Raw genomic sequence first — 15901 nt, 5'->3', positions numbered from 1 at the left:
CTTGTATTTGGAACACTAATTGTATATTCTGCTACGGCCTATTACTGCGCATAGACTGACATCTTGTTTAGTTGTCCCATACCCAACTCAAATCACGTGGAGGGGTTATTGCGGTATAATTTGGTCCCTGAACACCCAAGCGGTCCAACAGGACGACCCAACAGTGATCCACATCAAATAATAGTAGCCGAGAGTAAGTAGCCCGAGTGTTTACTAACTTCAGCAGCTGGCATTATTTTATGTCTATAAGGTCTATAAAAGAAACATCTGTGTTTTCCAGACACGCCACTCGCGGGCAGTAGTCCACCTGCAGATAGCGCCGGCTCGCTGCATCCCCCCGCTCAATCAATGTCTGATGAACATTTGACTCGGAAATATCCCCTAACGTCATAGGAAATATACCTTCAATATAAACAGTCATGGCTACACCTTCAGCGATCCCAGCAATCATCAGTTCCCGCGATGCCCCAAAAGAGCCATCTTCAGCCGCTGACTCAACTGCCGACTGCTCCAAGCTCCCCGCTCCCAAATTCCAGCTCCATATCCACGACCTCCGTCACCCTGCCTCTCAATTCTTCCTTACTTCCATCCCTGATCTCGCATCTACCCTTGAAACCGCCCTTTCCGCCATCATCCAGAATCTCTACAGCTCTCCAAAGTCGGGGAGGGCGATAAATGGGGCCACCGCGACGAACTCCAGGAACCGAAAGCACTTACAAACATTCAGACCTTCTGTCCCGCCAACCCGCTCGGTCACAGTCCTCCTACGCGATATTGGAGGCGTTGCTTACACAACTGGCAAGGACCTCGACAATGACCATAAAGAAATTCACGTCTCCCTCGCGTACATCCAGCACTGCCGCACCAAAACCGATCCCGTGGCGGAGCTAGTCGGCGTCCTCACACACGAGCTCGTCCACTGCTATCAATATGCTGCGCCGCGTGCTACACTTGATGGTAAGCCTGATGATTCTATACCCCGTGCGCCAGGCGGCTTGATCGAGGGCATTGCGGACTTTGTGCGTCTCAAGGCGGGATTGAGTCCGCCCCATTGGACTCGGCCAACCTCCGCTAAGGAGAGGGCCCCCTAAAGTGGGACTCGGGGTACCAACATACGGCATACTTTCTGGCGTGGCTGGAGGATTTCCGGATTGGGAGGGGAGCGATAGGCTTGTTAAACGATCGGCTTTGCCGTGTTGGTTATGTTGGAGAAGGTAGGCCCGGCGTGGACATTAAAGATGACGAACAAGAGAGCTTCTGGAAGGCTCTGTACGGCGCTGAGATCGATGAACTATGGGATGAGTATGGTAGCTGGTTGGATACCTCAGGCGGCCAAGAGTCCTGGGAAGACGAGATCGTCACTCTAGTCGATACTTAGAGCTACTATGTATATTCAATATATACTTCCTACACTAATCTTTCTTCAGGATACCATTGAAATCATGAACTAGATGTCTGACTCCGGGATTCACTCTACGTAAGAAGACGACCATGATGCGATTGCTGTGAGGACGGTACAATTCCCAGTGGATACGTTGCTACGCTGATAATCGTGTCCGAGAAGCGGAAGCAGTTATTAGCAAGCGTCGACTTGATTCATCTATGTACGGTATGTCTAAAAACACAGCTCCGGAAAGCCTCGTCCGAAGGACTACCTTCACCTGCAGAAGCAGAAGGGAAATAAAAAAACACCACAAGAATAGAGTAAATTGCCCATACTGTACAAGATCCGATCTTCACAAACATTGATAAAACATAATATACCGGTGGTTTTTGTCAACTTCTTGTCGACATTTACCGTGTAGAAGAGAACAGTGCACCACTTAGCATCTATGCAACCACCTCACCCAGATCCACGTAAACTGGCTTCCAAGGAGCAGCGCCTTCCTCCTCCATAGAACTGGGTACGCGGACTTCTAACGGGCTGTAAAGATACCATCCTTTGAGAGCGGCAACGGCAGCCCTTGATCGAGCCTCAGGAAGACTGGCGCCTGCGCCCTCGCCCAATTTATCCTGACCAGAGAATATTCCAACAACGAAGACAGGGTGTCTGCTACGGCGACCGGTTTCACTGATGATTTTGGCAACTGGAGGCTCATAGTTTTCACGCGCACAGAGTTGGGCCAAATCACGGGTGGGCAAAGAGAAGTTGAACAGGCTAGAGATATCAAGGTGTCGCGAGAGGATGTGCTGTTCGAAAAATCGCTTGGCTGCTGCTCGGCCGGCGTGAAGGTAGATCGCGCCCATTATAGCCCGCACAAAAGCCGCACTAGCTTGTTCAACCGTTACGGGCTTGACATCCTGTAGAGCTTCGGGCTGTGATTCGGAGGGTGGTACGCCTGCTAAATCTGGATCCCCGAACTCGTTGTCGTACACGACGCTAGAGGAAATCGATTTCCGCCAATGTTTCTGGTCTTCATTCGGCCTTGTAGTGCCTTTGAGAGGCTCTGCATTTATATCGGTCCCGGGCTCGACTCTCTTAAATTGAAGGAGGCCGGGGTCTACCTCGCCGCCAGGAAGAGCAGCATGTTCAACACCCCATTCTCTGGCCATTGCGGTGAGTGTTTTAGGCCCGACATAAGCATACAGTGCCGCAAAAATGACCGTCAAAGGCAGTCGAGGATATGTGCAAATAAGGTGTTCGGATGCGTAGTTGGTCAGGAGGTCATGGCCTAGTACGGAAAATGGCGCATTATTGAATTGGGGATTTGGGTCAGCTGAGGCGTCAACTAAGCACCGTGCTAATGTTTCAAGCGGTAATCGCGAGGGGAGATAGAGTCGTGCATGAAGCGCGGCGAGTTTTGCAGACTCGCGTGCGGCCTGGACTGGTGGTGAAGGGAGATTGTATTTTGAGACTTTTGGTAAACGACGAGTAGGAGTAGGACGCGGGAATTGCTCTGCAATTATTTGATCACTCCCAGGCTGCAAAGGTGTCGCATCGGTTGACTGGAACCTCTTGCTCGAGCAGAGTTGTCGCTGCAATCGGCTACCAATTCTGGCCCGGGACGATAGGGCCGAACTGCTCCATCGTTGGAGTTGCAGCCTCTTCATCAGGGCGAAAAAAAAGGCGGGAAAAACTTGGGTTGCAAGAGAGAGGATAGAGTTTAAAGATAGCGCACACTCAAGATGCCAGGCGCGGAAGTGATAGAAAGGGGCCTCTCGTGCTGTTTGCTATACAAACTTTGGACAACGAGAAAAAGCTTCCGGAAGAAGTCAAACCGAGTTCCGGAGAGATCCAATCACGTGACCAACTAGACCCATTATTCGGGATGAGACAACACCTCCAAAGTCAAAGCAAACTATCGACACTCTCATCCTTTGAACCCCCCAAATCCTTACAATCGCAATGGGTGGAGGCGGAAAGATCCCGTATGTTGTCTATACCATTTTCCAACCTTCGCTATGTTCCGGGCTTACCGATTTGCTTTTAGGTACCCCAAGGAAGTCTGGTCTCCCGCCGGAGGCTGGTACGCTCGGCCCGCGAACTGGAAGGCCAATACCGCTATTATCGGCGCGGCGATGCTTGGAATAGTCGCTGCAGTCTGGAGCATCAGTGCAGAACGCGAATACCGGGACAGGATGCCAGAGCCGGGCAGGTTCTTCCCAAGTCGATAGTCAGTCATCCTTGCAATGCTGCCCACCGAGTCGGGAACTATCTTATACTAACACACTTTCAATATGCGCAGCTGGAGCAAGCAGATTATCGAACACGAGAGGCAACAGGCCGCCAAAAACGAATCATAAGAACGTGCGGGAAGACTAAGAAAACCGCAGGGAAAGCTATGGTATGGCAAGGTCTATGTTCTATAATTATGCGGGCTGTACGACAATAGAAAGGCGTTATCAATAGGTCAGTTGATCTGCAGGTGATTTTGAGGAGATTCTTCGAGTGTCCGACAAAATTTGTGGGTGTAAAGGCGGACTCGTTCCGTAAATTCAATACCGTTCCAAAGTTCCTTTCCCTCATGAGATGTAGACTGGCGAGGCACGCCAATCTGTTCGACGACGAAACTTGCAGCAACGGTGGCGAGAATTAGAGCGGGTGGAATGCTGTGATACTTTCCGCAGCTTGCGGTTGCTTTTTGCCAGTTTGCGGACTCCGCAAGAATCGAACTGATAACTTTAGTCGCATCTCTACCCTCGCTCACCATCCCCTGCGCTAGCGCGCCTAAGAAGGAGTTTCCAGCTCCCGTTGGATCAACGACGGGTGAGCTTCCTGAGGCAGTCGGCTGATGATAAGCGGGTAACCAGAGCCTTAGACCTCGAGAATAAGCGTAACTGCCATCCTTCCCTGCTCGGATAACCAAGTACCCTTCACCCCGAGATCCGATCCCTGAATCAAGAATCTGGTTCACTGTTTCCTTGCCTTCAGCGCTTCCTTCATTCCAGCACGGGTGTCCGAACATCATGCCTAGCTCTAAGTCATTAGGGCTTACAACGTCAACCTCACGGCACGCCTCCAAGAACTTCAGCTGTTCCTCAGGCGTGCACATATCTGGTACAGGTTCCCAGACAAAGATTGGCCTCTCGTTGGACCCACCGGCCAGGGCCTCCCGACGTTGAAGAATGTGCCGCACTATGGATACGCAACGAGACGAGGAACAAACCATATGAAACGTTTTTGACAGCACTTGGGAGTCCGAAAGCATGTATGGCTCTAGTCGTAGCTTTGGGGTCAAGTATTTAAAGGCTATCTTCATTAATTTGCCGGTAGCACATCGCGGAGCATCTGGGCACTCACCCCGTTTCTCATTCGGTCCGTAACCATTCCATGCCCTGGTGGTGAGTCTTCCGGGGTCCCTCCTGATCACGCAGTTCGTATCCCATGCCGTAATTACATCCAGGACTTCTGGTGGAAAGTCTGAGCCAACGTCGACAATCCAACTGACCGACCTGGAGTACTCTTTCCCCGCTGCCAGACGGGCGCCGATGACCGCAAACGAAGCCGCACCACCAAGAACATTTTTGACGCTGGGTCGGGAACCCTCGAAGTCGATATCATCTGTTATTGTACCCGATTGGAGGTAAGCGATTGTGCTGTAGTTATCCAGCAGCTAGGTGCGCGTACCGAGAATAAACATGCCCAGAGTACAAAACTCGACTCTGGACATTTTTCCCTCTCCCGCAATGCTACTTTCTCGGGACATGTTGAGTCAAGCAGCGTTCAATCACTGATTAAACGTAGCGGAAGCTAGCTTTTGGCGATGTTTTATCTTCGACTCTTATCGCGAAACATGCAGGAACATAATTACTGTATGATACATACAACGTCATCGGAGCTGGCGTCTGGCCTAATTAATCTAGTGTATAATGAGTAATGTACGGTAAGACCCACTGCGGCCTCAGCAGAGGCTCAGGAGTAGTGTATCCCCGTTGTCAGTTGATCATCGACACCGTAGCAACAATTGTTCTTACTCCTTCACCATTTGCCCTTCCTTCTGAAGACACTGCTCCCTATCTGCTATTCGGCCGGGCACCGAGATAATTGACTCACGTCTCGATCCGGTCTAATAGGCCTACTTTTTATTTATTTCAGCCCCTAGCTCCGTTGCCCGCAGCCTCTGCTGCCCAGAAAGCCGACAAGATGGCGGCAACCAGCCATATGCATAACTTGACGACCCTCATCAAGCGGTACGACCTTGCTTCGACCTTCTATTTCTCATATATTCCTGCAAACAGCAATGTCTTCAATTCGAACCCTTCATCTTCCCAAGACTAATGACATGCATATATGTACAGACTAGAAGCCGCGACTTCCCGCCTGGAGGACATGGCGATGTCGTTAGATGAACACGATGCCCAGAAGAAGACCGCTGACAACTCGGCCGCGCTGGAGCCGCAAGCCTCTGAGCGACCTACACCAACCGCCCCTGCCGCCCCCGCAGCTGCTCCTCTTCCACCCCAGATCGAAGACTTCGATACATTGATTAGCAAGGACGTTGGGAATTTCGTGCAACTGGGACAGAAGATTGGAGGTCTCGTCGCAGAGCAGGTATGATGCCAGGTGTCATAATAGTTGCTGAATGCCTTGCTCATTTGTTTTTAAGTCCAACGCTGTCCTTGAAGCCTTCAAGGCGGAGCGCACTTACCTCTATGTCTCGACCAAGGCGAAGAAGCCAGAAATCCAGCCTCCGGAGCTTATGACCGGACTCCACACGGCATCCGATGCCATCAACAATCTTCGGGAGTCTAACAGGGCATCGCCTCTTATTGACCATCTGAGTGCCGTTGCCGAAGGTATCGTTGCCCTGGGCTGGTTTTTTGATCCCAAACCTGCCGATTTCGTCAGCGAGATGCTCGGAGGTATTCAGTACTACGGTAACAAGGTGCTGAAGGAATACAAAGAGAAGTATGCGTTTTGCACCGGAGGTCATGTTGCACCGTGGTTTACTGACAGACTTGCAGGGATCGTACCCATTATGACTACATCCAAGCGTACTACCAAATCTTCAAATCTCTTTCATCCTACCTTCGCAAGCATTACCCAAAGGGCCTGACATGGAATGACAAGGATGGAATAGATGCACAGGAGGCACTCAGACAGGTCAAAAACAGCTCCGACTCTGCTGCTGGCGGTGCAGGAACTCCCCCTCCGCCTCCTCCAGTGCCGACTTTGAATATACCTGGTGGTGGCGCGCCACCACCACCACCACCCCCTCCTCCTCCCCCCATGATCTCCGAACAGCAGAGTTCTGGCGCCTCATCTGATATGTCGGCTGTGTTCGCTCAGCTGAACCAGGGAGACGCTGTCACACAAGGCCTGCGCAAGGTTGACAAGTCCCAGATGACGCACAAAAACCCAAGCCTCCGAGCTAGCTCTACCGTTCCTGGAAGCCCTAGCTCTAGTTCCCGCTCCAAGTCTCCAGCCCCTAGCAAAAAACCAAAGCCAGAGAGCATGCGTAGCCGGAAACCGCCCCGCAAGGATCTCGAAGGCACCAAGTGGTTCATCGAGAACTTCGATAACCCCGGAGACATTGTCGAAATCCCCGCCAAGCAGAACCAATCAATCCTCATTTCTCGATGCAACAAGACTATCATCAAAGTGTCCAGCAAGGCCAATGCGATTGCCATCGATAATTGCCATGGCTTGTCCATTATCGTCGACTCGCTCGTTAGCAGCCTTGATGTTGTCAAGTGCTCCAAGTTCGCTCTTCAAATTGACGGCGTTGCTCCTACACTGCTTATGGACCAGGTCGATGGCGCAACTGTTTATCTGTCGTCCCAGAGCCTAGGTACGGAGCTCTTCTCTAGCAAATGCACCGCTGTCAATGTGATGCTTCCTCCAAAGGAAGGCACCGATGAAGATACAAAGGAATGTCCGGTCCCGGAGCAGATAAAGACCTCCGTCAAGGATGGTGTTCTTGTCAGCGAAATTGTCGAGCATGCGGGCTGAAAACACAGGCGTTAACTTTGGGCCTGTCCTATGAAATATCATGTATCTAGAAAAGGTAGGGATTGAGAGTTTGCTCGGCGCCTTGATATTGACTCCCGCAATCTTCGAGCAATCGTTCTCCATTGTAGATAGATGGCCATAGTATACACAATCTTACTACTCTAAAAGACCATCGGTAATTTAGTATCGTCTATTCTTTGAGCTAAATTGGAAGCACCATGCTATGCAAATATACATAAACGTAAGAAGAAATAATAACCATTATACAGCGGGTATCATGCTTGCAAGCTCGATCTCTTTTTGCTTCAGACTGTCTGTTTTCATGCGGTCTCCCCCACCATCCTTTGGATTCGGCTAAGCAACACCTTACTCTCCCTCCCCAACCTTCTCTTCCCATTCTGATCCGGTCGCTTTGCTCGAGCCATCGCCTCTCTATCCTTGGCTCTAAGCTCTCGCAGCTCCCTCTTCTTCTCAGCCGCTTGCCTCCTCTTCTCTGCAATCTCCAGTTCTTTTGCGAACGCACCCCGCTTTGGTTTTTGGATTCTTCGATCTCCTGGTTTCCTATCCGCCTGCTCAGGTTCCGCATCGCGAGTATTCAGCATAGCCTGGCGCTCCGGGTGGAGCTCCAGGCTTGCCGGGGGCTCCGTAGTCTGCTCGTTGTTTCCCTCATGTCCTTCTTGTTCACGTTGAAGATAGTTCGGCTTCGGTTGGGGCGCAGCGAGCTCGGCGGCTTTTATTTTTGCATAGGCCTTCTTGACCTTAGCTTTCTGAATGAGGTCGGCTTTGATTTTTTGAGCTAACGTAGAAAGTCAGCATCTCTATGCTAGTATGAGGCAACGAGTAATAGTTGAGGATAAGTACTTTTACGACGATAAGTTCCGTCAGGCAGGTTTGCAGGGCCGACGGAGAAACCTTTGCGCTTCTTATTGGCTTGGCCGTCTGTTTGCGGATTTTTGCTAGGGGACGTGCCATCGACAGATCGTTTTGATGTCATTTTGACAAGATCCTCCGACACTTTTTAAACGAGTGTTCAGTTTGTTTAATGGGTGTTGGTATAATGTGCTAGACCTGGGGAAAATCTTCATCGATAAGAAAAGTCGCGACCGGCTATCAGTGATGCTCCAATTGCCACCATTTCTAATTCGGACTAGTGCATATTCCTAGTCTTGTCAACTGGGAGCTTGGTCTTAAAACATCCATGTTTGGGCACGGGCATAATGAGAGTCTTTGCACCTGAATCCTTCAAATCATGGCACATTTAATACGGGAACATACTCACAACGACCCGAATCATTGTCGGTGGCTTGAGGACATCGCAACAAGTTACCGCGTTTGAGGATCTTACAGGACTTGCGGTCAGAATGACCGTATTCTTCGGACGCCGAACGTTTCAACCGAAACGAAATCGTGTTTGCAAAGGCGACATGGTCTATGCTATTTTAAAGTGTGAAATTCGTCGTGATAAGGACTAACCAACTGGCTGTTAACTATTTGACGACCCCTGCACTCTGAAACCTGCCCTAGTTCATGGATGCGCTTGTCAAGGTACTTCGGACAGTCAACTGACCAGCACATCGGTCCTGCCTCCTATCTTCTGAGGGGTAGAGGTATTTGGTTCCCAGTCATGGTCTTAACCCCAAAGGTGGGCACCATCTTACAGCAGTAGGATGAAGAGCCAACGTTTATTGTCGCCCGCGATAAGCGTACTATATCCACCATACTAGGGGGCCTCGCTCCTCGCCAACAAGAAAATAGAGTTCTCACCGACGGTAAAAGCATCAAGGACATATCAACCTACTAGGTTGTACGATAGCCAAGTAGGACTAAAATGACAAAATAGTACTCAAACTATGACGCTATCTGCACCGTTTCTGGCCGGACTAGCACCCATCCTACAGCGGGAACGTGAGGGATGCGAGTGGGGAAGGCAATGACTCTGATGGCCAAAGCCGCTTTGCTCCGCCCATTTAATGTTCATGCCTCACCTCTCTTTGTTCCAGGTAGATGAGAAGTCTTCAGTCTCTCGACACTTCCTCAGTGCTACGTCTGGGTCCCCTCACCGTTAGAGTCTTATACTGTCGTTATTCTTCCGCAGTTGACCTTCTTTTCTCCGTCTTTATCTACGCCAGTCCTCGCCGCCACCGCCGAGTACATCCTCCCGACCTCCGTGTATAGCGGATCACTCCACTCACCCCATCGCCTCATCAGACAACATTTCCTGCCTCACTCAGTCTCAGGCTCTCCCGCTGCGATGGTGGTTCTCTTTATGAGACTCTCCTGCCTCCTCATTCCCCGCTGACAATGCCCATCTTTCAAGATTCCGAAAGCCGGCAGTTCTACGACCTCTGGTCTGATGACCCGCGAATGACTCAGGACGACTCTCACCTCAAACCCAGCTGGCCGGATTCCCATGATGTTTACGCAGGATCATCAGATCAGAGGACCAGCGTCTTCTACGGACGTCATCCAAGAAGCCCCAGCCCGACGAGACTGAATGCGCATGATCGAGAGGAATTGATACATTATATAAAAGCTGCGGAAACTACAAAATGGTCGCAGTATTGCTCGGTCAGTTCACCCGCAAGACTTTTGAACTTACTCTGTGCTTCCTATTCTCTGTCTAGCGAGCCCGCGTGTTTCTCGATGGTTCATGCTAACGTCAGTTCTTGTATAGTTAGGAGACCGGGTTGGTCACCACGTGCTTCATTCTCACGAGGTTCCGGTGACGAGGGAACAGAGTACCGGAAACAGCCTATATCAAGATTTCCGGGACCACGATTCGGAGCTTGCGTCACCAGCGGAAATAGAGCGTCCTCGTTCGGCCCTCCACTCCGGCGACTTTCGGGAGGGAACGCCTCAACTAGAGCGGCAGCAGCATTCACCGCAATCACCAATACCTGACCGGGGCATTAACAATGGGCTACCCTTCTTCTCCTCGTCTCCTACATCTCCGTGGTTCGCCGCTCCCTCCTTTCCGCCGCGCACCCAAACGGCCCCGCTACAAGCACTCGAAGCGAGAGTAACCGAGGCGAATCGTACACCTGCGCCGTCGCTTGCGCCGTTCTCATCCAGCTATGTCCTGAAGGCGCCGACAAGCCCTCTAGTCCATCAGGCGAATAACACAGACTTGGACTTCTCTACTCGGACAGATTCCAATAATCGACTAACCTTGTTTGACAAGACGAACCGTCGGCGGACCCTTCCGCCGGACTCATTCAGAGACCTGCAGACAGACTCTGCAGATTCCGGGGCGAATTGTCCGATACGCTGGGACTCCTTGTCCAGCAACTCACAGTGCTCTCGTCGGTCTTTGGCTTCCTCGTACAGCCTTCAGCTTGCCTCATCAGTTCAGGGCCATTATACGAAGTCTCGGAGGCCGTCGATATCGGCCGAGTTGATTTCCAGGACTCATGCCCCGATGGTTGGGTCGTATGAGGAGTCTATCCTCCGTGGGAGGATGTCAACTTGCCCGTCCAAACCCCTGGATTTCACCGCACAAATTGGTGTTTTGGGCAAGGGCAAGACCAAGGGAAGCCTCAAATGTCCTCCGCACGTTACGGTTCGGTTCCCTGCGGTCTTCTACAGCTACCCTACGTCTGGAAATGGGCGCACGATCTCTGATGATAGTCCCAGCCCTTATGTGGGAATGATCGACCTTGAGAACTCGCTGCCGAAGGATACTTCGTGCCACAGTCGGCGCCGTAGGCGCCATCAAGATCCAGTCGAGATTTCAAGCTCTCACAATAATGACGAATCGATGCGGACCAAGCACAATGATCGGGAAGCTATACGCCGAAGAGATAAGAGGCACAGAAGGGCAGAGTCCCCGAAAGCTCCTGCAGGTGGTTGCTATCGGATCCCGCAGCAGGGCCAATTGCAGGTCATGATCAAGAACCCGAACAAGACTGCCGTTAAGCTATTCCTTGTTCCGTACGATTTGAGCGATATGGAACCCGGGACAAAGACATTCATCCGACAAAGGAGTTACTCGGCTGGTCCGATTATAGACATGCCATTGTCTGCTCGATCAAATTACGGTACTGATCGTCCTGAGGCATCGTTGACGAACTCCGACGACCCGAATGAAAAACCGGTCTTGCGATATTTAATCCATCTCAATATTTGTTGCCCATCAAGAGGCCGTTACTATCTTCACTCTAGCATCCGTGTTGTATTCGCTAACCGGGTGCCCGATGGCAAAGAGAAGCTTCGAAATGAGATTCAGCACCCCGAACCACGTTATTCACCATACAAACCGTCTCGTGAGCCTACCTCGCTACGCGTAAGTACAAAATTCAGCGCAGACAAAGGTGAACAGAGACCGTCACCTCGGCCCCCAAGCTATCGTGCAACTGATGATTGCCCACCTCACCCGTTCCGGCCTATCCCCTCGATCCGCGCTGATGTCGTCGGACTCGAGAATCTGGTCCCAGCTCAAACATCCTCTCCTGGACCGGAGCTTTACAATAAACTTGGCAGAGGGGATGCAGGATATGGCGGGTATCAAGTAGGATCCATTGCGAGCCCTGAAGGCGAAAGCCTGCTAGCCAGGAAGCTTCGAGGGCTCGATGTTCAAAAGTCAGACTCTTCTTGAGAGGCATCTATCGTAAAGAAATCATCAGACCAGCTTGCCTCCTGATCGAAAGCCTCCCTCCGGAGTTAACCCGGTAAATCTCGGCCTGTCGCTGCTGCTTAACTTCGCTTGGACAGAACTGTAACAAAACAACTATTTATTGTTGAGCCAGACTAACATATGATCCAAAGGTTCGCTATGCGGGTCGCACAACGCAACATGTTCTCCTCAGTTTAGTGCCTATATGGCACAGTCGAGATTGAATCAGGCATTTATTACTGTCTGTACTCGTTCTTGGAGCCGTCTCACTCGTGTTGTAAGGGTTTCGGATTATTCAATTCCTGATAGTTACACATCACTGTTTCGTTGTTTCAATAGGTAGTCGGCCTATGAAGTACATATATATTGGATAGGTACAACCATTAGAGCAGTGCTTAAGGGATAAATTTTGCACCCGTTACGTTGAATAATATGACTTATGGATATCATATAGCCTAAACTGCTGGGGAATCAAGACTTACGCGGCGCCGCTTTTCTGCGAAGTTCCACTTCTGGGCTTCCTAAAGCAGGCAAACTCACCCTTCGTCCGTTCTCTCAGACGCTTCAGGATACCCCTCATTTCACCTAACTCAGACTGGAGACGCGCCCTTGCCTCATGTGTAGTCCTCTGATCCAACTCCACATAAATCTGGCTCTGAACAGCCGAGGCTTCCTCGGACGAATACTGAGACATCGTCTGCGCGATGAACTCAGTGTCGAGAGTAGCTTGGATCAACGCGTTAAGGGAATACGAAGCCCGTAGGTTGAAGGCGTTCACAAGGGCAGTGCAAACTTGTGTCAAGAGATGTGTTAGGACGATTGTGAGGAGGGGCGATTGGCCGGAAGCTGATGAAGCGGCAGACCGGCTTGAAGTGGAAGATGATGTTGAGGGGATGGTTGTTGAGATTTCGGTGTGAACGAGGACGAGAGCGAGCAATGCGTTGTACACGTATGGCCGGACTTGTTCGGGGCGGGATGTTGTAGGTTCCCAGGTTGGCGATGTGACGCCTTCGGTGATTATGGTCTTTAGGTTGGTGATTGTTGGTTCCGTGTATGATCGGAATAGCCGCTGCTCGACCTCGTCGAGAACTTGCCTGATGAGCTTGGCTTCGTCGGTTAACGTTACTGAGAACGAGGCTTCGAAGTTGGCGATAAGTTGGGGAACTAGGTCCATTTGGAAGGCTTTGATGTTTGACAGTGTGAGGAGAATTCGGACGTTCTGTGCAAAGGTTAGATACTGGATAATATAAAAGAAGGTCGATGCTGGTTACCCTGTTTTGGGAATCCACAGCGTCTGCAGCAAGGGAAGCTGAAGATCCATTGCTGTTCCTAACTACTGCCGTGGCCTCCGAGACAGACCATTCATCGTTCTCTTCACGAGTTGTCGGATGCTCCGCAGTCTCGACAAGACCTCCCAGAGCCTTCTCTATACTCGATATGAACTCTCGACGCACCATTTGCAGTAGTTTGGTGGGTGGCTGTGTGACAACGGTTACAGTGCCTGGTTTCGCCATTGCCTCGGACATGTAAAGGATCTTCTGTAATCCGCTGACTATCGCATTCTGGAAATTGACAAAGAGTGCCGGCATCTTGGTCAAGTCCCTTCGTTTCGGGTCCCGGGTCCAATCTTCCAGCAGCCTACAGACTTCTGCATCCTTCGCCCACGCAGAACAGGAGATGCGCACTGCGCGTTCACGTATGATACTTACAAGCCCTCGGAGCAGTTCCTGGGAGGTACTGCTGCTGGAGACCGGTTCGAGGGTCGTCATCTCCCCGGCCGCTGCGCCTATTATAATAAGAAATTGACCAAGATAGTTGACTCCGCTGAGGGAATTGGAAAAAGGGGGCCAGAATGCGTAGTCTTCCCATGGTTCGCCGCGCTTTGGCGTGGGAAATGGTATATTCTTGGGGTCGAGTTTGAAGCGGGACTCAGTCGGAGTCACTCCCAAGCTTACCGGACTACTAGGACTCGATGGTGATATTGGAGAAGTGAGAAGAGACACATCTTCCACTGGTGCTTCGGCGAAAAGAGATAGAACACCCTCTCGAACCAGGCTAATCAGCTCAATAAGTCCTTTCTGTAGATCTCTGACATCGCTTGAAGAGAATTTATGGTGCTTTCGGCTCTCACCCTCAAACCCAACCGGCAAAAGCTTTTGCTTATTTCCATCGATGAAGGACTGGGCCACTTCCCAGAAATCTAAAATCTCCCCGAGGATGCCTCCCTGGGACGACAACAATCGATTCAGATATGTGTGGACGCATTCCCACAGCTCTATCACTTGATCCGTGTCTGGTAGATGTGCGGGGCCGGTTGAGCTGTCCTGGGGTGTTCGTCGCAAATATGAAGCTACTTCCTGAGGCGTCGGCTCGGCACCGCTCGCGAGGCGGCGTCTCAGGATCTCTATCTCGACCTTGCCACGCTCACAGAAGGCTTTGATCTTCGCGCGTAGGTAATCGTAACGGCTGAGAAGCCAGACCCAAATAGGGTTGTCGTCCACGCCTAATTCCAACAAAGCGCCGATCAACTCCATATATTCCTCGATGGGTCCAGATGTTGTTATCCTCGTTGACGTGCTCGGAGCCTCGCTGAGACGCCTCCAAAGATCACGTTTGAAGCCTTGAATCTGCTGATCCACATCAATCCACATCCTGCCCAAAGCTAAAATGACATAAGTTTCTTCGTCCGTCAATGGCCGGCCCTCACTTCCCGCGATGTCGGCGATATTCTTAGCTTCTTGGGTAAGCGCTCTCGCCTTTCTATATTGTTCGAAGACAGATTCATAGTCTTTTTGTTTGATCGACTTTGAGAGATGCCCGCCAATCTCGTACACCTCTCGACGCCTTTCCATACTATCAATAACTGACTTCAGCATTTGTTCCCTCTCACGGCCACTCAATGCCGGGCCCCAGACTTCTTCCGCCTTGACGGAGGCTTCTGTCAAAGGCGCCCAGATGCCCTTCACGCCATAGTCGCTCTCCTTCAACAACGCGTTCTTCCTGAATTTCGAAGAATTGATGGACGAGAGTGGGCCTTGTTTCGCCCCGGAAATGCTTCGGACATGACCAATCGACCTGCGCTGAGCCACTTGTTCCTGCTCCCTTCCTTGATTCCTCATCTCTGTGTATACACTGTCAATTGTCGCCTTAGCGCGGACGAATCTCTCGAAATTGGCTTCAACAAGGACCTTCAGCGAGGCGGATTTCTGGTCAATTGACTGCGAGAGGACATTGAGGCCATTAATAAGAGATTCAATGGATGCGTCGGAATGAACCTGGGAAAGGAACAGAGCGGGAGAGAAGCCCGTGGAGGATAGGAGGAAGCGATTTCGTAGCCGGCTGTCTTCAGCAACAGGTAACCCGCGTTTCTTGAGAGCGTTGAGAACGCTGCTAGTAGAGCCCAAAGGATCAGGCTCGTCAACCTTGACCAGATTTTCCCGGCTATTATTCCCCTTCATTGATCCAAGATTAGGACCCCTCCGACTGTTGCTCCGATCGAGCACATGATAGCTGGACTTCGAACCGCGCCGCTGAAGAGCCTCTCCCTCCTCCTCATCCTCGTCGTCCAGCTCTGCCGGCCATTCGTCTGGATATGCCGATGGTAAATTGTAGAAGTGGGCGATGTCCGCGTCAGTCATCCTGGCGAGCGCCGAGCTGAGCTCCACCAAGGAGACCGGGTGGGAAGATCAATAATAATTTTGATGACCGACAGCGGAGGCGCATGCAGAAACCCACGAGGGACCGGAAAGTGACGAGTGTGGAGAAGTCGTGGTTGAGAGCAGGATAAACCGCTTGGGCCTACGTAGTCAGGGAAGCTGGCGCTTCACCGGTAGCAACCTGGCTCGACTTATCTGATGGAACCCAAGAGTCCAAGTGGACCAAGCCAGACAAGTGCT

General features: G+C 51.2%; 8 protein-coding genes across 8 annotated transcripts, besides 1 other annotated feature; 4 read left to right on the top strand and 4 right to left on the bottom strand.

The window, feature by feature from the left end:
* Positions 1 to 15901: part of a sequence feature (contig 1.15 1752..178329(-1)) that runs on past both edges of the window.
* Positions 420 to 1451, top strand: ANIA_00996 (uncharacterized protein; the record flags this gene model as incomplete). Its single annotated transcript, XM_653508.1, has 3 exons — positions 420 to 957; positions 991 to 1019; positions 1428 to 1451. The coding sequence occupies 3 exons, from the start codon at positions 420 to 422 to the stop codon at positions 1449 to 1451; spliced, it is 591 nt and encodes a 196-aa protein (XP_658600.1).
* Positions 1703 to 3157, bottom strand: ANIA_00997 (mitochondrial 54S ribosomal protein mL44). The gene has a single exon (XM_653509.2). It carries the CDS (start codon positions 3049 to 3051, stop codon positions 1831 to 1833), a length of 1221 nt encoding a protein of 406 aa, XP_658601.2. The 5' UTR covers positions 3052 to 3157; the 3' UTR covers positions 1703 to 1830.
* On the top strand, positions 3307 to 3886 carry ANIA_10142 (uncharacterized protein). The gene is made up of 3 exons (XM_050613263.1): positions 3307 to 3373; positions 3432 to 3614; positions 3687 to 3886. The coding sequence occupies exons 1-3, from the start codon at positions 3347 to 3349 to the stop codon at positions 3831 to 3833; spliced, it is 357 nt and encodes a 118-aa protein (XP_050469092.1). The 5' UTR covers positions 3307 to 3346; the 3' UTR covers positions 3834 to 3886.
* ANIA_00998 (ribokinase family protein) lies at positions 3852 to 5192 on the bottom strand (the record flags this gene model as incomplete). The annotated part of the gene is made up of 4 exons (XM_050613262.1): positions 5069 to 5192; positions 4742 to 5002; positions 4139 to 4690; positions 3852 to 4078 (listed from the first exon to the last, which is right to left on the bottom strand). The coding sequence occupies exons 1-4, from the start codon at positions 5145 to 5147 to the stop codon at positions 3852 to 3854; spliced, it is 1119 nt and encodes a 372-aa protein (XP_050469091.1). The 5' UTR covers positions 5148 to 5192.
* On the top strand, positions 5585 to 7555 carry capA (adenylate cyclase-binding protein; the record flags this gene model as incomplete). Its single annotated transcript, XM_653511.2, has 4 exons — positions 5585 to 5631; positions 5740 to 5992; positions 6048 to 6349; positions 6406 to 7555. The coding sequence occupies 4 exons, from the start codon at positions 5585 to 5587 to the stop codon at positions 7391 to 7393; spliced, it is 1590 nt and encodes a 529-aa protein (XP_658603.1). The 3' UTR covers positions 7394 to 7555.
* Positions 7572 to 8387, bottom strand: ANIA_01000 (uncharacterized protein; the record flags this gene model as incomplete). The annotated part of the gene is made up of 2 exons (XM_653512.2): positions 7572 to 8189; positions 8255 to 8387. 2 exons carry the CDS (start codon positions 8385 to 8387, stop codon positions 7714 to 7716), a joined length of 609 nt encoding a protein of 202 aa, XP_658604.1. The 3' UTR covers positions 7572 to 7713.
* Positions 9695 to 12350, top strand: ANIA_01001 (uncharacterized protein; the record flags this gene model as incomplete). Its single annotated transcript, XM_653513.2, has 2 exons — positions 9695 to 9961; positions 10068 to 12350. 2 exons carry the CDS (start codon positions 9695 to 9697, stop codon positions 11985 to 11987), a joined length of 2187 nt encoding a protein of 728 aa, XP_658605.1. The 3' UTR covers positions 11988 to 12350.
* On the bottom strand, positions 12479 to 15649 carry ANIA_01002 (exocyst subunit SEC5). The gene is made up of 2 exons (XM_050613261.1): positions 13277 to 15649; positions 12479 to 13224 (listed from the first exon to the last, which is right to left on the bottom strand). Exons 1-2 carry the CDS (start codon positions 15641 to 15643, stop codon positions 12484 to 12486), a joined length of 3108 nt encoding a protein of 1035 aa, XP_050469090.1. The 5' UTR covers positions 15644 to 15649; the 3' UTR covers positions 12479 to 12483.

This window comes from Aspergillus nidulans, chromosome VIII, assembly GCF_000011425.1.
Source record: "Aspergillus nidulans FGSC A4 chromosome VIII".
Taxonomy (NCBI): Eukaryota; Fungi; Ascomycota; class Eurotiomycetes; order Eurotiales; family Aspergillaceae; genus Aspergillus; species Aspergillus nidulans.
The sequence above is the reverse complement of the archived record's forward strand: the minus strand, read 5'-3'. Positions and strand labels throughout refer to the sequence as shown.

Bases quoted from the DNA above. Each gene is read 5' to 3' on its own strand.
- ANIA_00997 (XM_653509.2), bottom strand. From the start codon at position 3,051: ATGAAGAGGCTGCAACTCCAACGATGGAGCAGTTCGGCCCTATCGTCC.
- ANIA_10142 (XM_050613263.1), top strand. From the start codon at position 3,347: ATGGGTGGAGGCGGAAAGATCCCGTAT. The intron at 3,374-3,431 runs GTTGTCTATACC...ATTTGCTTTTAG, and splicing joins GAGGCGGAAAGATCCCGTAT to GTACCCCAAGGAAGTCTGGT. The intron at 3,615-3,686 runs GTCAGTCATCCT...CAATATGCGCAG, and splicing joins AGGTTCTTCCCAAGTCGATA to CTGGAGCAAGCAGATTATCG.
- ANIA_01002 (XM_050613261.1), bottom strand. From the start codon at position 15,643: ATGACTGACGCGGACATCGCCCACTTCTACAATTTACCATCGGCATAT. The intron at 13,225-13,276 runs GTAACCAGCATC...ACCTTTGCACAG, and splicing joins CTGTGGATTCCCAAAACAGG to AACGTCCGAATTCTCCTCAC.